The following is an 18,424-nucleotide window of genomic DNA, read 5'->3' as shown; positions in this document are numbered from 1 at the left end:
CAACCCTCCCCAGCCCTGGAATGCCAGTGCCGAGGGGAGGGCAGAATAACAAGGGGCAAAACGCTTCAAAATTCCACGTCGACACTAATTAACCCGACACAAATGAACCTCTGACACAGATGAGCCAGATCAAGAACAGGAACGTTCATGGGCTGAGGAATGGGGTTTGCAAATCTTCTACACCAATCTGAACAGACACAGCATTTTTTATTTTTTGCCTTTGTTTCTGCTCTGGTGTCAGCTGACGCTTTCTGGTTTCGCCATCTTCCTGTGAACCCGCACTCGATAAATGCAGGTATATTTCGGGTTTCCCCAGTTGCTCTTGACAAGAAATTTGACGTATGAAAAGGCTCTGGGAAGTGCCTGTGAAGAAAAGAGGCAAAAGGAAACGGAGGCGTCAAGAGCCAGAGTGCAGTCAATGGATCTGCCCCTGCCAGCCCGGCTCCTGCGCAGGAACCAGCTCCCAAAAGTGCTGCGGGCCCCTGTGCCCAGCGAGAAAGCGTTCACGCTCTTCCTGCTGCGGACGTGCGGGCAAACCTGCTTTGCTCCCTGGCATCTCTCCCCCGCATGTGGACCGTACCTTCAGCGGGAATGTCTGGATGGGCTCTTTCAGCACATTGTACATGAACGTCCCAAGCAGAGTTTCCTCTCTGCCTGGAGTTTTGGTGAAGAACCCTGAGGTGCCCTGGCCAGACTGTCTTGAGAGCAAGGAAACCTCTCGAGCCCTTGAAGTATCACACCAGGGCACAGCCGGGCTCAGGAGAGAGCGGGACACAAACCTCCGGGGATGCACAAACTCGCTGTCACAGCTTTGCCCCATGGCAGAGGCGCCCAGCAGACACTTACAAAGACGGCGACGTCTCTGGGGGCGCTAATGACGGACCCAGAGGGAGAGGCTTCCTTGGAGATCTGCTGCACGGTGACGGCGCTCAGGTGGATTTGTGCTGGCAACCGGATGACCACCTGGCCCTGGCACCCTTGGAAAGGCCAGCAGTTCCCTGGGGAAACATCCGGCTGCACCCAGAGCAGCAGAGAAATGAAGCATGAGAGAGCGCTGGGGCCAACACAACTGCTCCTGGAGCTTGCAGCGCAGGCACCGGGGTGTCTGTGCGGTCTGCTGCAGCTGGGAAATGCCCCTGAGATAGACCGCACGTTCCCAGGAAGGAAGGAAACCAGCACTGAGGATTTCTGCTGCCCTACCTGCAGAACAGCCTCAGGAGGTTGGCAGCATTAAACAGCTGTATAACGCTGCAGATCCAATTCCCTTGGCAGCTGTAGGTCTGGGAAGTTCTCCGCGTGTCGATGGCGGCACCTGGAAGGAAGGGGTGGCAGATGACTGCGAGCGGAGGACTCGGTGCTCAGACGCGACCTGTGAGGCCGCTGCCAGCTCCTCGTTTTTCAGTCCTGTCCTCATCACCAGTTTGGAGAGCAGCGCCGGGAGCACGGCTGGGCTGCTTGTGTCCGTACCAGCGCTCTGCAGGGCCCAGTCAGACATCTCCACGGAGACTTGCGAAGCCGCCTCGGACGCTGCCTGGTTGAGGAACAGCACGGTCAGCAGTCCAAGCCCACCAACAACCCCAAGGAGGCTTTCTCGGGGCTTCTGCCCAGCCAAACCTCCTTCCCCAAATGCACGCTCACCTTCCTCGCGCTGATGAGCTGCACCCTCAGCTGAGCCACCTCCTGCAGCAGACGCCGCATATTTTGATTTTGTGCCGCCAGCAAAGCCTGGTAATCGCTCAAGGACCAAGAAAGCAGATCTCGTCAGAGAGATGTCCATCCCCTCTGGGGAGCGTCGGAGCTCAGCACGGAGCACAGACACGGGTGCTCGCCTGGCTTTGCCAGCGCTTCCCTCCTCACCAGGCTGAGCAATGCAAAGGCCAGAGGGAAGGACGGGAGCCCTGGCTTTAGGAAAATGGGTGGAGGTAGCACGAAGTGTTAGCTGAGGCTTCTGCACAGACCCAGTTCCAGCTCAGGAAACATCTCTTACCTCTGGGTCTTCCGTTCGATCGCAGACCCACAGATCTGCTCCTGAAAGGGAACAATTCCCCGTTAGAGTCTCCACCACCAGAGCTGCCGGGGCTCCCCGGGGGAGGCTTCCCCAGGAGACACGGCACAAGCTGCTCTTTCTTTGGGTCGCCCTGCACGGAAGCAGAAGAGCCGTGATTTCTCCAGCCGCTGTCAGCAGCGCTCCCTTGCAGGAGTCACCCACCTCCATCCATCCCTTTGCCCGTGTTGTCCACCCTGGCATCAAGGTTGTGCAATAAATGCCAAGAGCCACCAGGAGCAACAGGAGGATGACTTGGAAGCACCTCATGTCCCTCAAGAACTGCATCCTCTGCCTGTCCATCACAAACCAGTTCTTTTTGGGGCCATCTTGTGCCTGAAAAAGAGAGTCCAGGGGCTGTCAGGGAACCAAGTGCTGAGCGAACCCCTTCAACAGCTGGATTTGCATCTTAGGCTGAAAAGCTGGAGGAACATGATTTCTGTCCACACTGCTCAACACTACTGGCAGCTCTTCCCCAGAGGAAGAGCTGCAGGAGCACCTTCTGAAAGAGAAGGAAAATAATCCATAAAGAGCAAATGAAGACTCTTGTCAGCAGCCTTGTGGTGTGGACCTCGCTCTCTCTTTGGCTGAGAAACCAGGATTGTTCTCACATAGAATCACAGAATAGTTTGGCTTGGAAGGGACCTTCAAAGCACATCAAGTGCAACCTCGTGCCATGAGCAGGAACGTCCTCACCCTGATCGGGTTGCTCAGGGCCCCGTCCAGCCTGGCCTGGGGTGTGTCCAGGGATGGTTCATCCACCACCTCTCTGGGTACCTGGGCTAAGCTCTCACCACCCTCAGGGGCAACGATTTCTGCCTCATGTCTGGGCTGGGGAACACACCCTGTTCTCCCCTTTGTTTGCACTGGCCCTGGATATCCCCTTCCCCCTGTCCACAGCAGAAACCTGCACTACGTACACGGCAAAGACGGACACACTCAGCAGACGTGTCCACAGGGAGACCAGGGCACCTGCCCCATGGCAAGTGAGGCTGAAGACCATCCCTGGGCAAAAGAAAACAGAGACAAGTCAGGCCTGTCTCTTGAGGTCTCCTCTCCAGGAGTTCACCCCCTTTGTCTCTATTTCTCGTATATCTCCAACCCTGGCATGCCTGGGTGCGGAAGCAGAGAGCAGAAGTCTCACCCTGCTCTTTATCATTTTAAGGGCTGTGCAGAGAAGTGCTACTTAGGTGCACAGTGCCACTTCCTCCACGATGTCGGCGAGTACATGGCCGCAAAGCTGGGCGACCTGGGCTGCAGCTGCGTGCTCTTCCAAACCTTCGGCAAGTGCGTTTACGGTGTCACCTGCCGCTTTGCCCAGTCCCACCTTGGCACCAGCTACCAGAACAGATGAAGATCTTATAAAGCTGCGGGCATGCGAGAAGAAGAAGGTGAGAGTTTGGTTGAGGGCTGCCGTCTCTTGTCAAGTGGCTGAGATTGTGCTTGGGAAGACAGGAGGGAGCTCTGGGCTGGGTGAGAGGCAGAGGACAGAGCTGCCTGGGGACCACGTTACTATTGTGAGGAGCGGGATGTGGGAAGGTGAGCTCTTGGGGTCGTGGTGGTGTCCTTGGAGGGGGACAAGCAAGAGAAGCTGCGGCTCCTTGCACGTGGAGGAGCTGAGCTGTTGGTGAGGGTGGAAACGAGCTGCTGGAAGAGTTGAGGCTGGGGCTGGTTGGTTTGTACTGCATGATGCCCTCCTCTCCTCCTTGTCACCTCCCGCCTCTCCTCCTCGTCACCTCTGTCCTTGCACCCGTTAGCCAATCTCGCATCCCTCGGTCTGTAACTGCTTTGAGTTTTCTCCAAGCCGAACAGTGAAAACAACTGGAGCAGTTCAGTTTCTGGTTCTTTCATCCAAACAATACATTCTCAGGGAATAGCTGAGGTTCCTGAACAAAACCAGAGATCTTCTGGTTTTCCCACTGAGTTATACCCATGGCAAGTGATAAACTTGCTGACTGGAATATCTTCCTCCATCCCTCTTGTTTCTCAGCTGGAAATCCAAGGCAAGCTCTACTTGGCTCCACTCACCACAGTGAGTAGATCATTCTCTCCTTTTGTCAAATGTTGCTGTTCCACATTTGGAGCAGGGCAGATCTGAAGAACCACGTCTCTGCTGTCTCTCCCAGTGTGGTAACCTCCCTTTCCGAAGGATCTGCAAGCGCTTTGGGGCGGATGTCACCTGCGGAGAGATGGCTGTGTGCACCAACCTGCTCCAGGGCCAGTCCTCCGAGTGAGCTCTCCTCAAATGCCATCACACCGAAGATATTTTTGGGGTGCAGGTGAGTGCTGTCACCTTGATAACCTAAAAAAATGATAACTCACTTCTGAAGAGAAAAGCTGCTTCTTGAACTCAGGCAACCTGTCCCCGCCTACGTAGCTGGAAGGGTCGTTTCCAGACACAATGACCAAATGTGCAGAGCTCCTGATCCAGACAATTGAAGTAGACTTTGTAGACATCAACGTGGGGTGTCCCATTGACCTGGTCTACAAGAAGGTAAGATGTTCTCTAGCACGTTTTGTGAGTCCTGTTGCTCCAAGTCTTGAGATGCTCCAAAAGTCTTGAGGTGCTCCAAGTCTCAGCTGCATCCCCTGAGCAGAGAGCTGCTGTGGAGCAGCTCCAAGCAGCATCTTCACTATGCGAGGAGGCAGAAAATCTTGACTCTCCCGCTTTTTGTCCCCCAGGGAGGAGGCTGCGCCCTGATGACTTGGACCAACAAGTTTGAACAGATCGTCTGAGGGATGAACTCGGTGAATCGGCGCATCTGCCGGCAGCGGGGGATGAGCTGATGGAGCCGACTCCTGCCTCACCCTCCATTTCTGCAGGTGCCGGACGTCCCGCTGACTGTGAAAATATGGACGGGGGTGCAAGAGAAGATGAACGTGGCTCACAAAATAATCCCCAAGATCCATGAGTGGGGAGCCTCCATGGTCACGGTACAGGGATCATTGGCCGGCGTCCGGGGAACTCTGCGCAACACGGGGGTGACTTTACCATTCCCCGCAGCCCAGCGGCTCTTTTAAACACCCTTGCCAAGCTGCGTATGAGGTTTTAGTGTTTTCTGCTCATGATAGTGAAAAATTCAGGTGCGGGGAGTGTTTTCGTGGGTGCTTCTGAGCTTTGCGTGCATGACAAAGGGAGATGGTCCCTGCGGTGCTCTGGGAGGGAGCTTTCAGCCCAATAAACCTCATTCCAGAGGGATCCTTGACCCCTGCCCGTGTCATTTCCTTTGCTGAAGCGCGTTATTCCCAGTCTGCTCTGCCTCCTCCGGGCGTTTTTTGGGGTCTCACTGCAGGTTTCTTCGCCAGCTCCACGGCCGGTCCCGGGAGCAGCGCTACACGAGGGGCGCGGACTGGGACTACATAGCAGAGTGTGCCAGAAGAGCCAGCCCCATGCCTCTCTTGGGTAGGTGTTTTGTTTTGTCACATGGAGTGGAAGTGCTGTGTGTTGAATTGAGGAGGATTAGCCTGAAGGAGGTGGAGTGTCAGCAACATCCCTGGGGGGCTCAGAACATGAGCTGCGCGGCCTCTTTGGCCAATCTGGCTCTTGGACCCCGTGTCCTTTGTGAATTTTCTCCCATGCCTGGATTCGCTCAGCTTGACTTGCCCTCTGTATCGCTCTGACCTCTGGCTTCTCCCTTCTGGACAGGAAACGGTGATATTTTGTCTTATGAAGATTCTAATCGAGCCCTGCAGATGGGCGTTTCGGGAATCATGATTGCAAGGCAAGTGCTTGTGTTCCCCCCTGGCTTCTGAGCTCCATCGGTGCAAGAGTAAAATGGGAATTAAATACCTGAACAGACCCGAAACACCAGAAGTTTCTTCTTGGCGAAACTACTCTTTGAAAGTTGGTAAAATCACTTTGCATCTGTGGGAACGTCCAGCAGGTTCCTGTTGAAATTGAGATAAAAATTCAAGCGGCACTGGCTGCCAGGTGAGTGCTGGAAAGCCTCTTAGATTAGTTGGCATGTTCAGAAGCATCAGTGAGGGGAATAACAATGCACTTCTTTGCTGCAGAGGGGCGCTCATCAAACCGTGGCTTTTCACTGAAATTAAGGAGCAGCGCCACTGGGATATCTCTTCCAGTGAGAGATTTGGGATCCTCAGGGACTTCACCAGCTACAGCCTCGAGCATTGGGGCTCGGACACGCAGGGGGTGGAGAAGACGAGGAAGTTCCTGCTGGAATGGCTCTCGTTCCTCTGCAGGTAACTCTGCTGGCCGGGGATGCTCAGCACAGCGAACCCGCGTTGTCCGAGCCACCGCACCCACCGCTGTTGCGTTTCACTGCAGGTACATCCCAGTCGGCTTATTAGAACACCTACCTCAGAAAATTAACGAGCGACCGCCTTACTACATGGGGAGAGACTATCTGGAGACGCTGATGGCAAGCCAGAACATGGATGATTGGATTAAAATAAGGTAAGAAAGTGTTGAATTTCAGTAAAATCGGTGGGAAGGGACAAGGCAGAGCACAAAGTCACCTTATGGAAAATTTTAGTTGAACCAGCATCCAGGAAATATGTTAAACCACCTGAACTCTAAAGAAAAGTACTGTGCACTGAAAATACAGTGTGAAATAGTTCAAGTCTTAAGCGAGGCCAAATGTGATCGCGCTAGCGCTGACTTCCATCATTTTGGGACCTGACCTTAATGCGGTTTGGCAGGAGCAGGGTTCTGGCTGCGCACACGCACAGCGAGAGGTTGGGAGCAGCTTTTCGGACGCTCCTGTTGGTTTTTGGCAAGTCCTGGCCAGCGGTGTTGCCACGTTCAGGTCACCAAACCCGGCACCGACCCTGGGGGCTCCCCGGCGAGAAGGACGTTGCCCTTACCTGGTGGTCTCGTCCCTCCGGGGCTGTGGTTTGGGGCTGAAGCTCAGCACTGTGGGTGCTTTTGTGCAGCAGTCTTCATTTTTAGGGAGATTAAAGTCTTGATTTGAGACAGCTGAGTGTAGTCACCATTGCTATAGAGCCACGGGGCCATAAAACAACTGTGTATGGTGCACTGAACACAAACCTTTCCTTATTTTTTTGTTTTATTCTTCTCTTTCTTCCAGTGAGATGCTTCTGGGCCCTGTACCTACCAGCTTCACCTTCCTGCCCAAACACAAGGCCAATTCCTACAGATAGGGCTGAGGAGCCCTTTCCCGTGGCTGCGAGTCGAGCGGAGGCGTCGAGGGGCGGGTTGGCTCCAAAATGAAATAAAGGTTGATGTTTTTAGAAGCCCGGTTGTCTTCACGTCCCCAACGAGAGTCCTTGCCACGAGTCCCGCAGCAGATGGGCTCAGCCAGCCTCGCGGCCAGCGGTGCCTCGCTAGTAGAGAACAGTGCGATTAATTAACAGCATACGGGCCACTGCAGAGCTCCGGCCTCCGGTTCGCAGCAGGAGTTGTCCCGGCTCACATAGCGGGAGCAAAAGCCCTCTTGTTCCTCCCAGGATGTCCTTGGTGGTGCCAAATGGTCCATGTACTATGTACTGACCCGATCCCCGGGGTCCTGCAGAGCACAAATAGTCCCAGCACCTTAACAGATGTGCAGCATCTATCCTGTTTTTTGGGGAGCACACAGTGGTGGGGTCCGTCTCCTCCCAAGTGTCACCCACCTGGGAAAGCTCAGCCCCTCTGAGGGGTATCCAGGGCTGCTCGGGTTTCCTGATCAGGGGACTGCTGGAGTGAGGTCTGGGCAACACGCGCTGTGTGACACCCCCTCGTGTCCCTGAGGTCCCTTTTTCCTGTCTCTGCATCACTCCAGCGCACAGAAGAACAGGCAATGGTCACAAACGTGTTCACTAACACTCCAGCGCACAGAAGAACAGGCAATGGTCACAAATGTGTTCACTAACACTCCAGCGCACAGAAACACAGGCAATGGTCAGAAATGCGTTCACTGTGTGGCACAGGTGCAGCTTGGTCCCCACACACAGCTCGGCTGCATCGACTTGTTCCTTTTCCCTGGAAAAATAATATTTAAAGCAAAAAGCATTTGTACCCACCACCCGCCCACCCTCCTGAACCCTTTCCCTGCCCAGGAGGAGCTGGGGAGGCTCTTGGGCTGGGGCGGGACACTGGGAGCCCCAACATTCCTTCCTGGGACACCCCAAAGAGTCCTTAGTTACCAACGGTCAGAGTGACCACGATGTTCCCGGCGAACGGTTCCTGGGTCCGCCCGGTCCCGCGGCTGCTACAGCCATTCATGCTCCCCCAAAACTTCTTTCCCCCAGGTAGGAATCCACCCCGACCCCTGCAGCCTGGGACGCTCATGGGGGCAAGAGCGGAGGCGAGCGCCGGCCATGGCTCCTGTCTCTCTTGCAGGCTCAGTCCCCCTGTGCCCACCGAGCGTGCAGCAGCAGCCCATCCCTGCAGCCTGGGTGCCCCCCCAGGCCCCACCAGCAGGTACGGCACCCCTGGCACCCCGTCTGCTTGGACACCCCGGCACCTTCGGCCCCTTCACCATCCCCGACCCCGGGCACTCCCAGCACCCACCACCCCTGTCCCCAGCACAGGGGTTCAGCCAGCGCGGCCGAGCGGCCCTGCCCTGGGTCATATGTGCCCAGAAAATCCCGTTTTCTGAGCATTTCCCCAGTACCCGGGGCCATCTCTCCTGTTTCCCCTCCCAGAACCGAGTCTCCTCCCACTTTGCAGCCCTGTTCCCTGCACAGAGTCTCACCCCATGGGGATGTCCCGGCCACTAGCAGACCCAGGGGACATTGGTGATGGGGACCAGCCCATGGAGGGTCCCCCAGCCCATGACAACTCCCTCTCCCCCTCACAGGGCTGCTGAGGGCACCATGTGGGTGCTGCTTTGACCCCCGTGTTTTCCGTGTACAATGGTATAACCACCAGGGCACAGCGGTGGCCGCAGCCACTCCAGTGCTGCCAACTCCCATCCAGAACCTTGAGATGCAATTCGCACAACTGAGCATCTCCAGCAAGGCCACCGCTGCAGGGACACCCCCGGGCCACCATGTCCTCCCCAGCTGCTCGGCTGCCCACAACAACAAAGCCCCTGCAGACCCCACAAGCCACCTTGCAGTCCCCAAGAAGATCCTTCAACAAGATGCCCTGAAGCACAGTGTCCCCAAGCCTGATGAGCCCGGTGTCACCATGGCCACCGTGCCCCAGCGGGACTTCAGCTCACTGGCACTGCCAAAGGACCTGCTAACGCCCAACGAGCAGCAGGGGCGCAAAAGGAGCCACGAGCAGGGGCAGAGCCCCGAGCCCCCCAGCAAGCACAGCACAGCAATGGAGCTGCTGCAGTCCCAGGCTGCCTCAGCAGAGCAGCGAGGCCGCAAATGGAGCCACGAACAGGGGGAAAACCCCGAGTCTGAGCCCCCCAGCAAGCACAGGGCGGTGGTAGCAGGGGAGGATTAGACCAAGGTTAGGGGGCGTGGGGGGTGGAGGGGTTAGGGAGGACACAATGCTGCATTAGGGAGGGGGCTGGACGGGTTAGGGAGGACAGGATGCTGCATTAGGGAGAAGGGCTGGAGGGGTTTGGGAGGACAGGATACTGCATTAGGGGGGGAGGGGGGCTGGAGTGGCTTTCATGGGACCTTTTTTCTTTTTCGCTTTCCATTAAATGCTGTTTTTCCGGATCTGCTCTATGCCTGTGTGGGGTGGGGTGAAGGGGCACTGAAAACCACAGACCCGGCTCCACCTCCCTGCTGCAGCAAAATAAACCCAAATCACCCCCAGAATGGCGAGGGAGGCACTGCAGGGCAGGGACCCTCCTGCCCTTGTCTGGCTGCACCTTGGGCAGCTGTTTTTCCACTCCCTGGTCCTGCAACCAACCAAACAATCACTACACTGGCCAGAAATTGCCTGGAAATCTCATCTCCCTTTATTGCTCATTTCCCACCCCAGCTCCACAACCTGGGGGAAATGGAGCACCCGGCTACCCCAGCTCCGCAGGTCCGGCCGGCAGCAGGTGCATTGAGTCCCCATCCCGGACGCTGGTGACGGTGCAGCCCCTGCTGCTGCTCAGCAAGCTTCATCCTGGCCAAAAACTCGGGTCCCTGGAGCAGCTGCAGCACCCACCACAGCTCCGGGGGGGGCACAGAGAAAAGGAGAAAAAAAAAGAATCCCAAAACCCAAATGTACCGAGGCCTCAGCGCTGCAGGACGAGCTCTCCCCTCCCGATGCTGCTGGAGAAGCCGCCGGTGCCATTGTGGCCGTGGGGCAGGTGCAGGACCCCCTTGCAGAGCCCAAGGAGCTCGGACACACTGGTTGTTGCTCGGGGGATCCTGGGGTGGGGTTTGGGATCCCAAGAGGAGCTGCTGGCCCAGGGGGCCCAGGCGGGCGCCCCGCTGCCCCAGGCACCGCGGGGGCTCTCGGGGCTGGAGCAGCTGCCGGTGCCCACGTTGGCGTCGAAGGGAGGGAAGAGGTCACTGGAGAGGAGCGATCCGGTGAAGGTGTCGCTCCAGTCGCTGGGACTGAAGTCGCTGCTGGGCCAGGTGGGTTCCGAGGGCTCCTTGTTCAGGAGGAGCGACGGCAATGCCGAGGCACCGTTCAGCTCCCAAGTGCTGCCGAGCAGGGAGCCCCCGAGGCCATAGGGGAACTTCGCGGCTGTCGCCTGCGCTTTCAAATGCAGATGATGCACCAGCTCCTCCACCGCCTCTGGTTTCTTCTTGGAGCCCTTCCCGCTGAGCTGGACCACCCTGATGCTCTGGCCGCCCGGGTGTCCGAGCTCCTCCAGGGCTCTGCGGGCGCTCTCCAGGCTCTCGTACTCCACCAGCGCGCAGCAGCGGCTCAGCAGCTCGGGGAAGCGCGACGCGTATTTGCGCACAGCCGAGGGCAGCTTGCGGCCCGGGCGCAGGATGCGGATGGAGGCGATGGCGCCGAAGGGGCTGAACATCCTCGTGATGGTCTCCAGGAAGTTCTTCTGCAGCGGCAACGGTGCGTCCTGCTCGTGGGGCAGCAGCTCCCAGGCCAGCAGCAGTTTGCTGGGGGGCATGCTGAGCAGGGACTCAGGGATGGGGACACGCCGCCGCACTTTGGTGCCCTCCTCATTCACTTCCAGCACCTCCGAGAACCGCAGGGCGTAAAGCGTGAGCCGCCAGTCGCGCGTCAGGTATTTCACCTGTGGAAGAGACGGGGGTCACCACGTCCCCATGAGCGTCTCAGGCAGGGACCACCCTAAGCCTGCCGTCCGGGCAGGCCGCGACCCCATCAACCTGAAACCACAGCAAAGCAACGTCCCCATGCCACATGAGCATCTTTGGGGTTTGCAGGAGAACGTTCCCAGTGGGCTGTGGAAATGGTAACCTGGACCTCCCCATACACCCCAGCAGAAGCAGACAGAGAACAGCCAGACACACAAACACCCACCACATTAAGGCCACTTCCCAGCCCCGCTGGCCGGCACCAGGGGGCACCTACCTTCTTGAAGGACGTCAGCAGTTTGATGCTGACGAAGCCCATCTTGTTCTTCTGGATGTGTTTCAGCAGGAAAGCATCCTTGGCCAAGTTCTCATTGGAAAGGTAGAACTCCACCTGGGACAAGATCCTCCAGACCAGCTGTGGGTCAGGGATGGAGCAGATGCGGTCCAACAGATCAGCCCCCAAGGCATCACTCATGTTGCAGAAGCTCCTGGCAGAGCAGCGGGGACACAGGTGTGCGCTGGTGGCCTTTGGGATGTCAGCACTGCCCAGTCTCTGCCATGAGGGCAGTAGGGACACCAGGGACACCAGCTCTGCCCTGAACACAGGGGAACAGCAGCCTGCGCCCTGCGAGGCTCCCGGTGCTGAGACCGTGAATCTAAACCCATCCCAGAGAAGAGACACGTTCTCTTGGGGACAAACACGAGGTGAGACCCCGTGCACATCCCAACAGCCACGTACCCGCTGAAGCCCTTGCCGAATCCCTCGTGGCTGAGCAGGGCGAGCGAGCGGCTCCGGGACACACGGACGTTCAGTGCTGGGACAGAGTTTCTTTGCGCTATCAGAGCCCACTCCAGAGCTACGTGACGACATCGTCCTTCATCTGGGACAGCAAACAGGAGGAGGACAGGGCTGGGACACCTCCTGACTGCAGAGCCCCCGAGCCCAGCCCAGCCATGGGGGAGCAGAGGCAGCTCATTGCTGTGTCCTTACCTGCTTGGCAGTGCTGGGAAGGGTAGAAAATCCTGATACTACATCCTAGAGACCCATAAGTAGCAAAGCCCAACCCTCCCCACCTCCAAATGAGGTTCCTGAAAGACAAAGTGAAAAAGAAGGACAAAAACAAAGAAAGAAAGAAAGAAAAAGCCCTCAGGACAAGCAGGCTGCTGGTTTATAAGGGGAGCTGCCCACTAAGAGCCCAGGTGGGTGCTTATGGACCCACCAGGCTCCAGGTGAGACCTGTCAGGGCTTAAACAGCCCCAGCTGAGCCTGGGAGCAGCTGGGCCGGCCTGCGCTGACCCAGAGCAGGTGGAGGGGCAGAGACAGAGCTACTGGCACACGGCACGGCTGTGGTACCGGCACGGCCGTGAACTGCTGCTGTTAAGCGGAAAATCATAGAATGATTTGGGTTGAGACCTTCCCAGCTCCCCAGTGCCCCCCCTGCCATGAGCAGGGACATCTTCACCAGCTCAGCTTGCTCAGAGCCCCGCCCAGCCTGGCCTGGGATGTCTCCAGGGATGGTTCACCCACCACCTCTTGCTCAGGGTCAGGAGGTGCTGCTGAGCCCCTCAGGGGGAAATGACCCCCTTGTTTGGGCCCTGAGACTTGGGATCTGAAGGAAGAGGCTCAGGCTGGTCCAGCCACCCTGCACGACTGGCACAATGCAGAGGGAGAGCGAAAAAGGATGCAGAGGGAGAGGCTGAGGCTACACCTTCCCCCTCCCGAGGGCTCCCAGCAGGAAGGAGCCGTCGCTGGTCACGTCCCTGTGTCCTGCTCCCATCCTCCACAATCAGTCTGGAAGCATCATTACAAGATGCTTCTTGCAGCCCCATCTCCCACTCCGTGGATTCTGGTCTCACCCCCCAAACCAGCCGCCGTTTCGCAGTGAATCCACCTCCCTGCACACACTGGATGCCGGCCAAAACTGCTGCAATCAGACCAGACCCTGCACCTCCCCACAGTGCTGCAGCGTCCGCCTGACACCTTTTAGTGATTAAAGAAGAAATGGGACCACAACAATCCTGGTACAGGCCTGAGCATTTGATAGATGTTTATTGCTATTCAGGTTTAGTCGGGAATTGGGTGCATTGGATTGGGGGTGAAGCCAGGTCAATGGAGGAGTTTGCTTTAGTCGATGAGGACTGGGTTAGGGAGCAATTAAATAGTCTGGACATCCATAAATCCATGGGTCCAGACGGGATGCATCCGCGGGTGCTGAGGGAGCTGGCTGAAGTCGTTGCTGGACCGCTCTCCATCATCTTTGCCAAGTCTTGGGAAACCGGAGAGGTGCCCGAGGATTGGAGGAAAGCAAATGTCACTCCAGTCTTCAAAAAGGGCAAGAAGGAGGACCTGGGTAACTATAGACCCATCAGCCTCACCTCTGTCCCTGGGAAAGTAATGGAACAGCTTATCCTTGGTGCCATCTCAAGGCATATCAGGGATAGGAGGGTTATTAGGAGCAGTCAGCATGGCTTTACCAAGGGTAAGTCATGCTTGCCCAAACTCATAGCCTTTTATGAGAATGTAACAAGGTGGATGGATGATGGCAGAGCGGTGGATGTGGTCTACCTTGACTTCAGGAAAGCCTTGGACACAGTCTCCCACAGCATCCTCACAGCTAAGTTGAGGAGGTGTGGTCTAGACAATAGAGTAGTGAGGTGGGTGGCAAACTGGCTTAAGGAGAGAAGCCAGAGAGTGGTAGTCAATGGTGCGGAGTCTAGTTGGAGGCCAGTATCTGGTGGAGTGCCTCAGGGGTCAGTACTGGGGCCAATATTATTCAATATATTCATTAACGATTTAGACGAAGGAATAGAGTGCACTATCAGCAAGTTTGCTGATGACACCAAGCTGGGAGGAGTGGCTGACACGCCAGAAGGCTGTGCTGCCATCCAGAGACCTGGACAGGCTGGAGAGTTGGGCGGGGAAAAACCTGATGAAATTTAACAAGGGCAAGCGTAGAGTCCTGCATCTGGGCAGGAACAACCCCAGGTTCCAGTATAGGTTGGGAAATTACATATTAGAGAGCAGTGTAGGGGAAAGGGACCTGGGGGTCCTGGTGGACAGCAGGATGACCATGAGCCAGCACTGGGTCCTTGTGGCCAGGAAGGCCAATGGCATCCTGGGGTGTATTAGAATGGGGGTGGTTAGTAGATCAAGAGATGTTCTCCTTCCCCTCTACTCCGCCCTGGTGAGACTCCATCTGGAATATTGTGTCCAGTTCTGGGCCCCTCAGTTCCAGAAAGACAGGGAACTGCTGGAGAGGGTCCAGCATAGGGCAACAAAGATGATTAAGGGAGTGGAGCACCTCCCTTATGAAGAAAGGCTGAGGGAGCTGGGTCTCTTTAGCTGGGAGAGGAGGAGACTGAGGGGGGACCTTATTAATGTTTATAAATATATAAAGGGTGAGTGCCACGAGGATGGAGCCAGGCTCTTCTCGGTGGCAAACAATGATAGGACAAGGGGTAATGGGATCAAGCTGGAACACAAGAGGTTGCACTTAAATTTGAGAAGAAACTTCTTCTCAGTGAGGGTGATGGAGCACTGGCCCAGGCTGCCCAGGGAGGTTGTGGAGTCTCCGTCTCTGCAGACATTCAAAACCCACCTGGACATGTTCCTGTGCGACCTCACCTAGGCATTCTGGCTCCAGCAGGGGGATTGGACTAGATGATCTTTTGAGGTCCCTTCCAATCCCAAACATACTGTGATACTGTGGTACTGTGATACTTTGATGCTGTATTGGGATACTGTCTCTGGGATGCTGCACCTAGGATGCTGTGTCTGGGATGCTGTATCTTCGATACTGTATCTACGATGCTGTATCTGGGATGCTGTATCTAGGATGCTGTATCTAGGATGCTGTATCTAGGGTGCTGTATCTAGGATGATGTATCTGGGATGCTGTATCTAGGGTGCTGTATCTAGGATGATGTATCTAGGATGCTGTTTCTAGTATGATGTATCTGGGATGTTGTATCTAGGATACTGTATCTGGGATCCTGTATCTGGGATGCTGTATCTAGGATGCTGTATCTGGGATACGGTATATCGGAAACTGTATCTGGGATACTGTATCTGGGATTCTGTATCTAGGATGCTGTATCTGGGATATGGTATCTGGGATACTGCATCTGGGATGCTGTATCTGGGATGCTATATCTAGGATGCTCTATCTAGGATGCTGTATCTAGGGTGCTGTATCTAGGATGATGTATCTAGGATGCTGTTTCTAGTATGATGTATCTGGGATGTTGTATCTAGGATACTGTATCTGGGATCCTGTATCTGGGATGCTGTATCTAGGATGCTGTATCTGGGATACGGTATATCGGAAACTGTATCTGGGATACTGTATCTGGGATTCTGTATCTAGGATGCTGTATCTGGGATATGGTATCTGGGATACTGCATCTGGGATGCTGTATCTGGGATGCTATATCTAGGATGCTCTATCTAGGATGCTGTATCTTGGATGCTGTATCTAGGATGCTGTATCTGGGATACGGTACCTGGGATACTGCATCTGGGATGCTGTATCTGGGATGCTGTATCTGGGATGCTGTATCTTGGATGCTGTATCTGGGATGCTGTGTCTGGGATACTGTATCTTGGATACTGTATCTAGGATGCTGTATCTGGGATGCTGTATCTTGGGTGCTGTATATGGGCTGCTGTGCCTGGGATGCTGTATCTTGGATACTGTATTTAGGATGCGGTGTCTGGGATGCTCTATCTGGGATGCTCTATCTGGGATACAGTATCTGGGATGCTGTATCTTGGATGATGTATCTAGGATGCTGAATCTGGGATGCTGTAACCCGGATGCTGTATCTGGATGCTCTATCTAGGATGCTGTAGCTGGGATACTGTATCTAGGATGCTGTATCTGGCATGGTGTATCTGGGATTCTGTATCTAGGATGCTGTATCTGGGATGCTGTATCTTGGATACTGTATCTAGGATGACATATCTGGGATGTTGTATCTAGGATGCTGCATCTAGGATTCTGTATCTTGGGTGATGTATCTGGGATACTGTATCTACGATGCTGTATCAAGGATGCTTTATGTAGAATACTGAATCCAGGGTGCCTTATTTGGGATGCTGTATCTGAAATTATGTATCTGGGATGCTGTATCTGGGATACTGTACTGTTAGAGAATGGCCAAGAGAGAAAGGGCATGAGACCCTCTCTACGGAGAGGATCTCTTCTAGTTAGCATGAGTAGGCCTCAGTTAGCATGAGCTGAGCAAGGGTAAGTGAGAAGGTATTGCCTGAGAAAGGCCTGGACAAACAAGTCTCAGGAGGCAGCTCCTGAGAAAGGCCTGGATAAACAAGTCTCAGGAGGCAGCTCCAAGATAACAAGGGAATTCACATACCAGGGGGGCCACAGAAGGGGATGGACTCATTACGTATGTTGGGATGGGCTCATTACGTATGCTATCAAATCGGTGTTTGACGAGTAGGCATAATTAATAGAACCACTATAAAGGTCTGTGCTCTGTATCAATATATTGAAGCATGTTTATCATCTGCATCGGACGGCCGCATTTCTTCCTCCGTCGCCGTCAGCCCGAACCCATGTCGAGGGTCTTGATCCCCGACATTTGGCGCCCGAACCGGGACCTGAAGGCCGAACACGGACTTGAAGGCCTAACAGGGACCCGAAGGACTAACGAGGACTTACAAGGATTAATGGGGACTCACAAGAACTAACAAGGACCACGGAAAGTACCACAGGGCCGAAGCGACGGAACCGACAGGGCGCCGGATCAGCGACCAGCGGGCAAGAGCGACCGAACACTGTGCTGCGGTGTGTCGTCTCCGACGCCTGAACCGATTAAAGTTCGCCACTGAAGGGCTACTAAAGGGCAGAGCAATAAAGGGCAGAGCAATAAGGATATCGCTGAAAAACATAAGTGGATACATAAGAGGACACATAAGAGGACCGGCCGGAAACATAAGAGGTACCGTGCCAATTTCATTATGGATAAGGGGAGGCATGGATTTAAAAGTAGCCTTAAATCTTTTACGGAGCTTTTTAGAAAAGCGGGGAGTTGATAATAGTTGCGTTAAACAGCTAGCTGGTCTAGTAGCAACAGGGAGAACTAAAGGGTGTTTTCAGGATCCTGATTTATTGTTTGATGAGGGAGAGTGGATCAGCGAAGAACCTCAAAGGACCTGTCAGGAGTTTTTCAAATAGAGACTTGGAAAAAAATGGGAACTGTGTTGTGGAAGGCTGTAAGTCACCGTGAAAAATATATTCTCGGCCTTGTAACCACCTGGAAACTGATAATTACTACAGTGAAGCAATTAAAACCTGAAAAGACTGTTATGAGCATTAGTGACTCAAAACTTGAACTTTGGGACAATATAGAGCAGAGAAAATGGGATAGAGTCAGCAATGGAAATCATGGGACTGTCTTAAAAGACCTTAAGGCTGAACGATCTGCTGCTGCCGGAATTTTTGCAGCATTGCAGTCCAGGGCGGGGGGAGGAAAAATGCCGAGCGGGTGGCCTCCTGTACCGTCATCTAACCCTGGTGGGAGCAGCAGCAAGTCCAGAGCATTGGAGTCAGACAACTTGCTCAAAGAATCTGTGACAGATGAGAATGCTAAAGTCATAAACAAGTGTACTATCAGTCCTTTTACCAATTCTACCAGTCTGCTTTTACTGTCTTTCAACCCTCTAACCCCTACGAAAGAGCGGAAGGAGTCGCCGGATGAGAACTGGGCAAAAGAACTCTGTGAAATGCGACAGCTGCAATTTATTGACTATCTCCAAGAGGCCGTCAGTAAGCAGGTCGAAAACTTAGAAGCTGAGGCAGCACGAGTGCTGAGATTAGCAGCAAAGAATGCTAATGTTTGCTATCAACATGTTATTTGTGAGTTTTACAGCACATATTAAATGCTCCTGTGTATTGCCTCTCGGAAAATCAAGCAGCTTGTCAGGAATGTGAGTTAACTGTTTTCAAGCAGACCTGTGCGTTTCCCCCCCGCTTCCCTCCCTCCCTCCCTCTTCTCAAGGTTTTTACTTGCAAGATGGGGTCAGGAATAATTGTTTTCAGTTGTGTTCCTAAAAAATCAGTATTGGGAGGTGTTTTAAAACTTGGGAAAGCACTCGGAATTTTAAGGAAGGAAGATCTTGTTAAATATTGAAATCAGTGTCGGCTGCTAAGTGTCCGGAGGATAGAATCTTGTTGCAATTAATGTTGTTTTTGAGGCCAGCAGAATAGGACAAAATGAATCCCTGCAAGAGATCATTAAATCCTTTCAGACAGCTGAAAGGGAGTTAAC

The 18,424-nt window shown here is 54.5% G+C and overlaps 2 protein-coding genes across 2 annotated transcripts; one reads left to right on the top strand and one right to left on the bottom strand.

Moving 5' to 3' along the window:
- Nucleotides 1–3,258: 3,258 nt before the first annotated feature.
- Nucleotides 3,259–7,247, top strand: LOC309452516 (tRNA-dihydrouridine(47) synthase [NAD(P)(+)]-like; the record flags this gene model as incomplete). Its single annotated transcript, XM_082077136.1, is given in 13 exon segments — nucleotides 3,259–3,435; nucleotides 4,035–4,076; nucleotides 4,171–4,275; nucleotides 4,279–4,323; nucleotides 4,422–4,538; nucleotides 4,727–4,777; nucleotides 4,781–4,792; nucleotides 4,868–4,978; nucleotides 5,351–5,447; nucleotides 5,691–5,766; nucleotides 6,059–6,247; nucleotides 6,333–6,461; nucleotides 7,096–7,247. Coding segments are annotated over 13 exon segments (1,224 nt in total). The 3' UTR covers nucleotides 7,169–7,247.
- Nucleotides 7,248–10,140: 2,893 nt separating this feature from the next.
- LOC309452515 (la-related protein 6-like) lies at nucleotides 10,141–11,609 on the bottom strand (the record flags this gene model as incomplete). The annotated part of the gene is made up of 2 exons (XM_082077135.1): nucleotides 10,141–11,112; nucleotides 11,412–11,609. The coding sequence occupies 2 exons, from the start codon at nucleotides 11,607–11,609 to the stop codon at nucleotides 10,141–10,143; spliced, it is 1,170 nt and encodes a 389-aa protein (XP_081933261.1).
- Nucleotides 11,610–18,424: the final 6,815 nt, after the last annotated feature.

This window comes from Streptopelia decaocto (genome assembly GCF_964273445.1).
Source record: "Streptopelia decaocto genome assembly, contig: HAP1_SCAFFOLD_92, whole genome shotgun sequence".
Taxonomy (NCBI): domain Eukaryota; kingdom Metazoa; phylum Chordata; class Aves; order Columbiformes; family Columbidae; genus Streptopelia; species Streptopelia decaocto.
The sequence above is the reverse complement of the archived record's forward strand: the minus strand, read 5'-3'. Positions and strand labels throughout refer to the sequence as shown.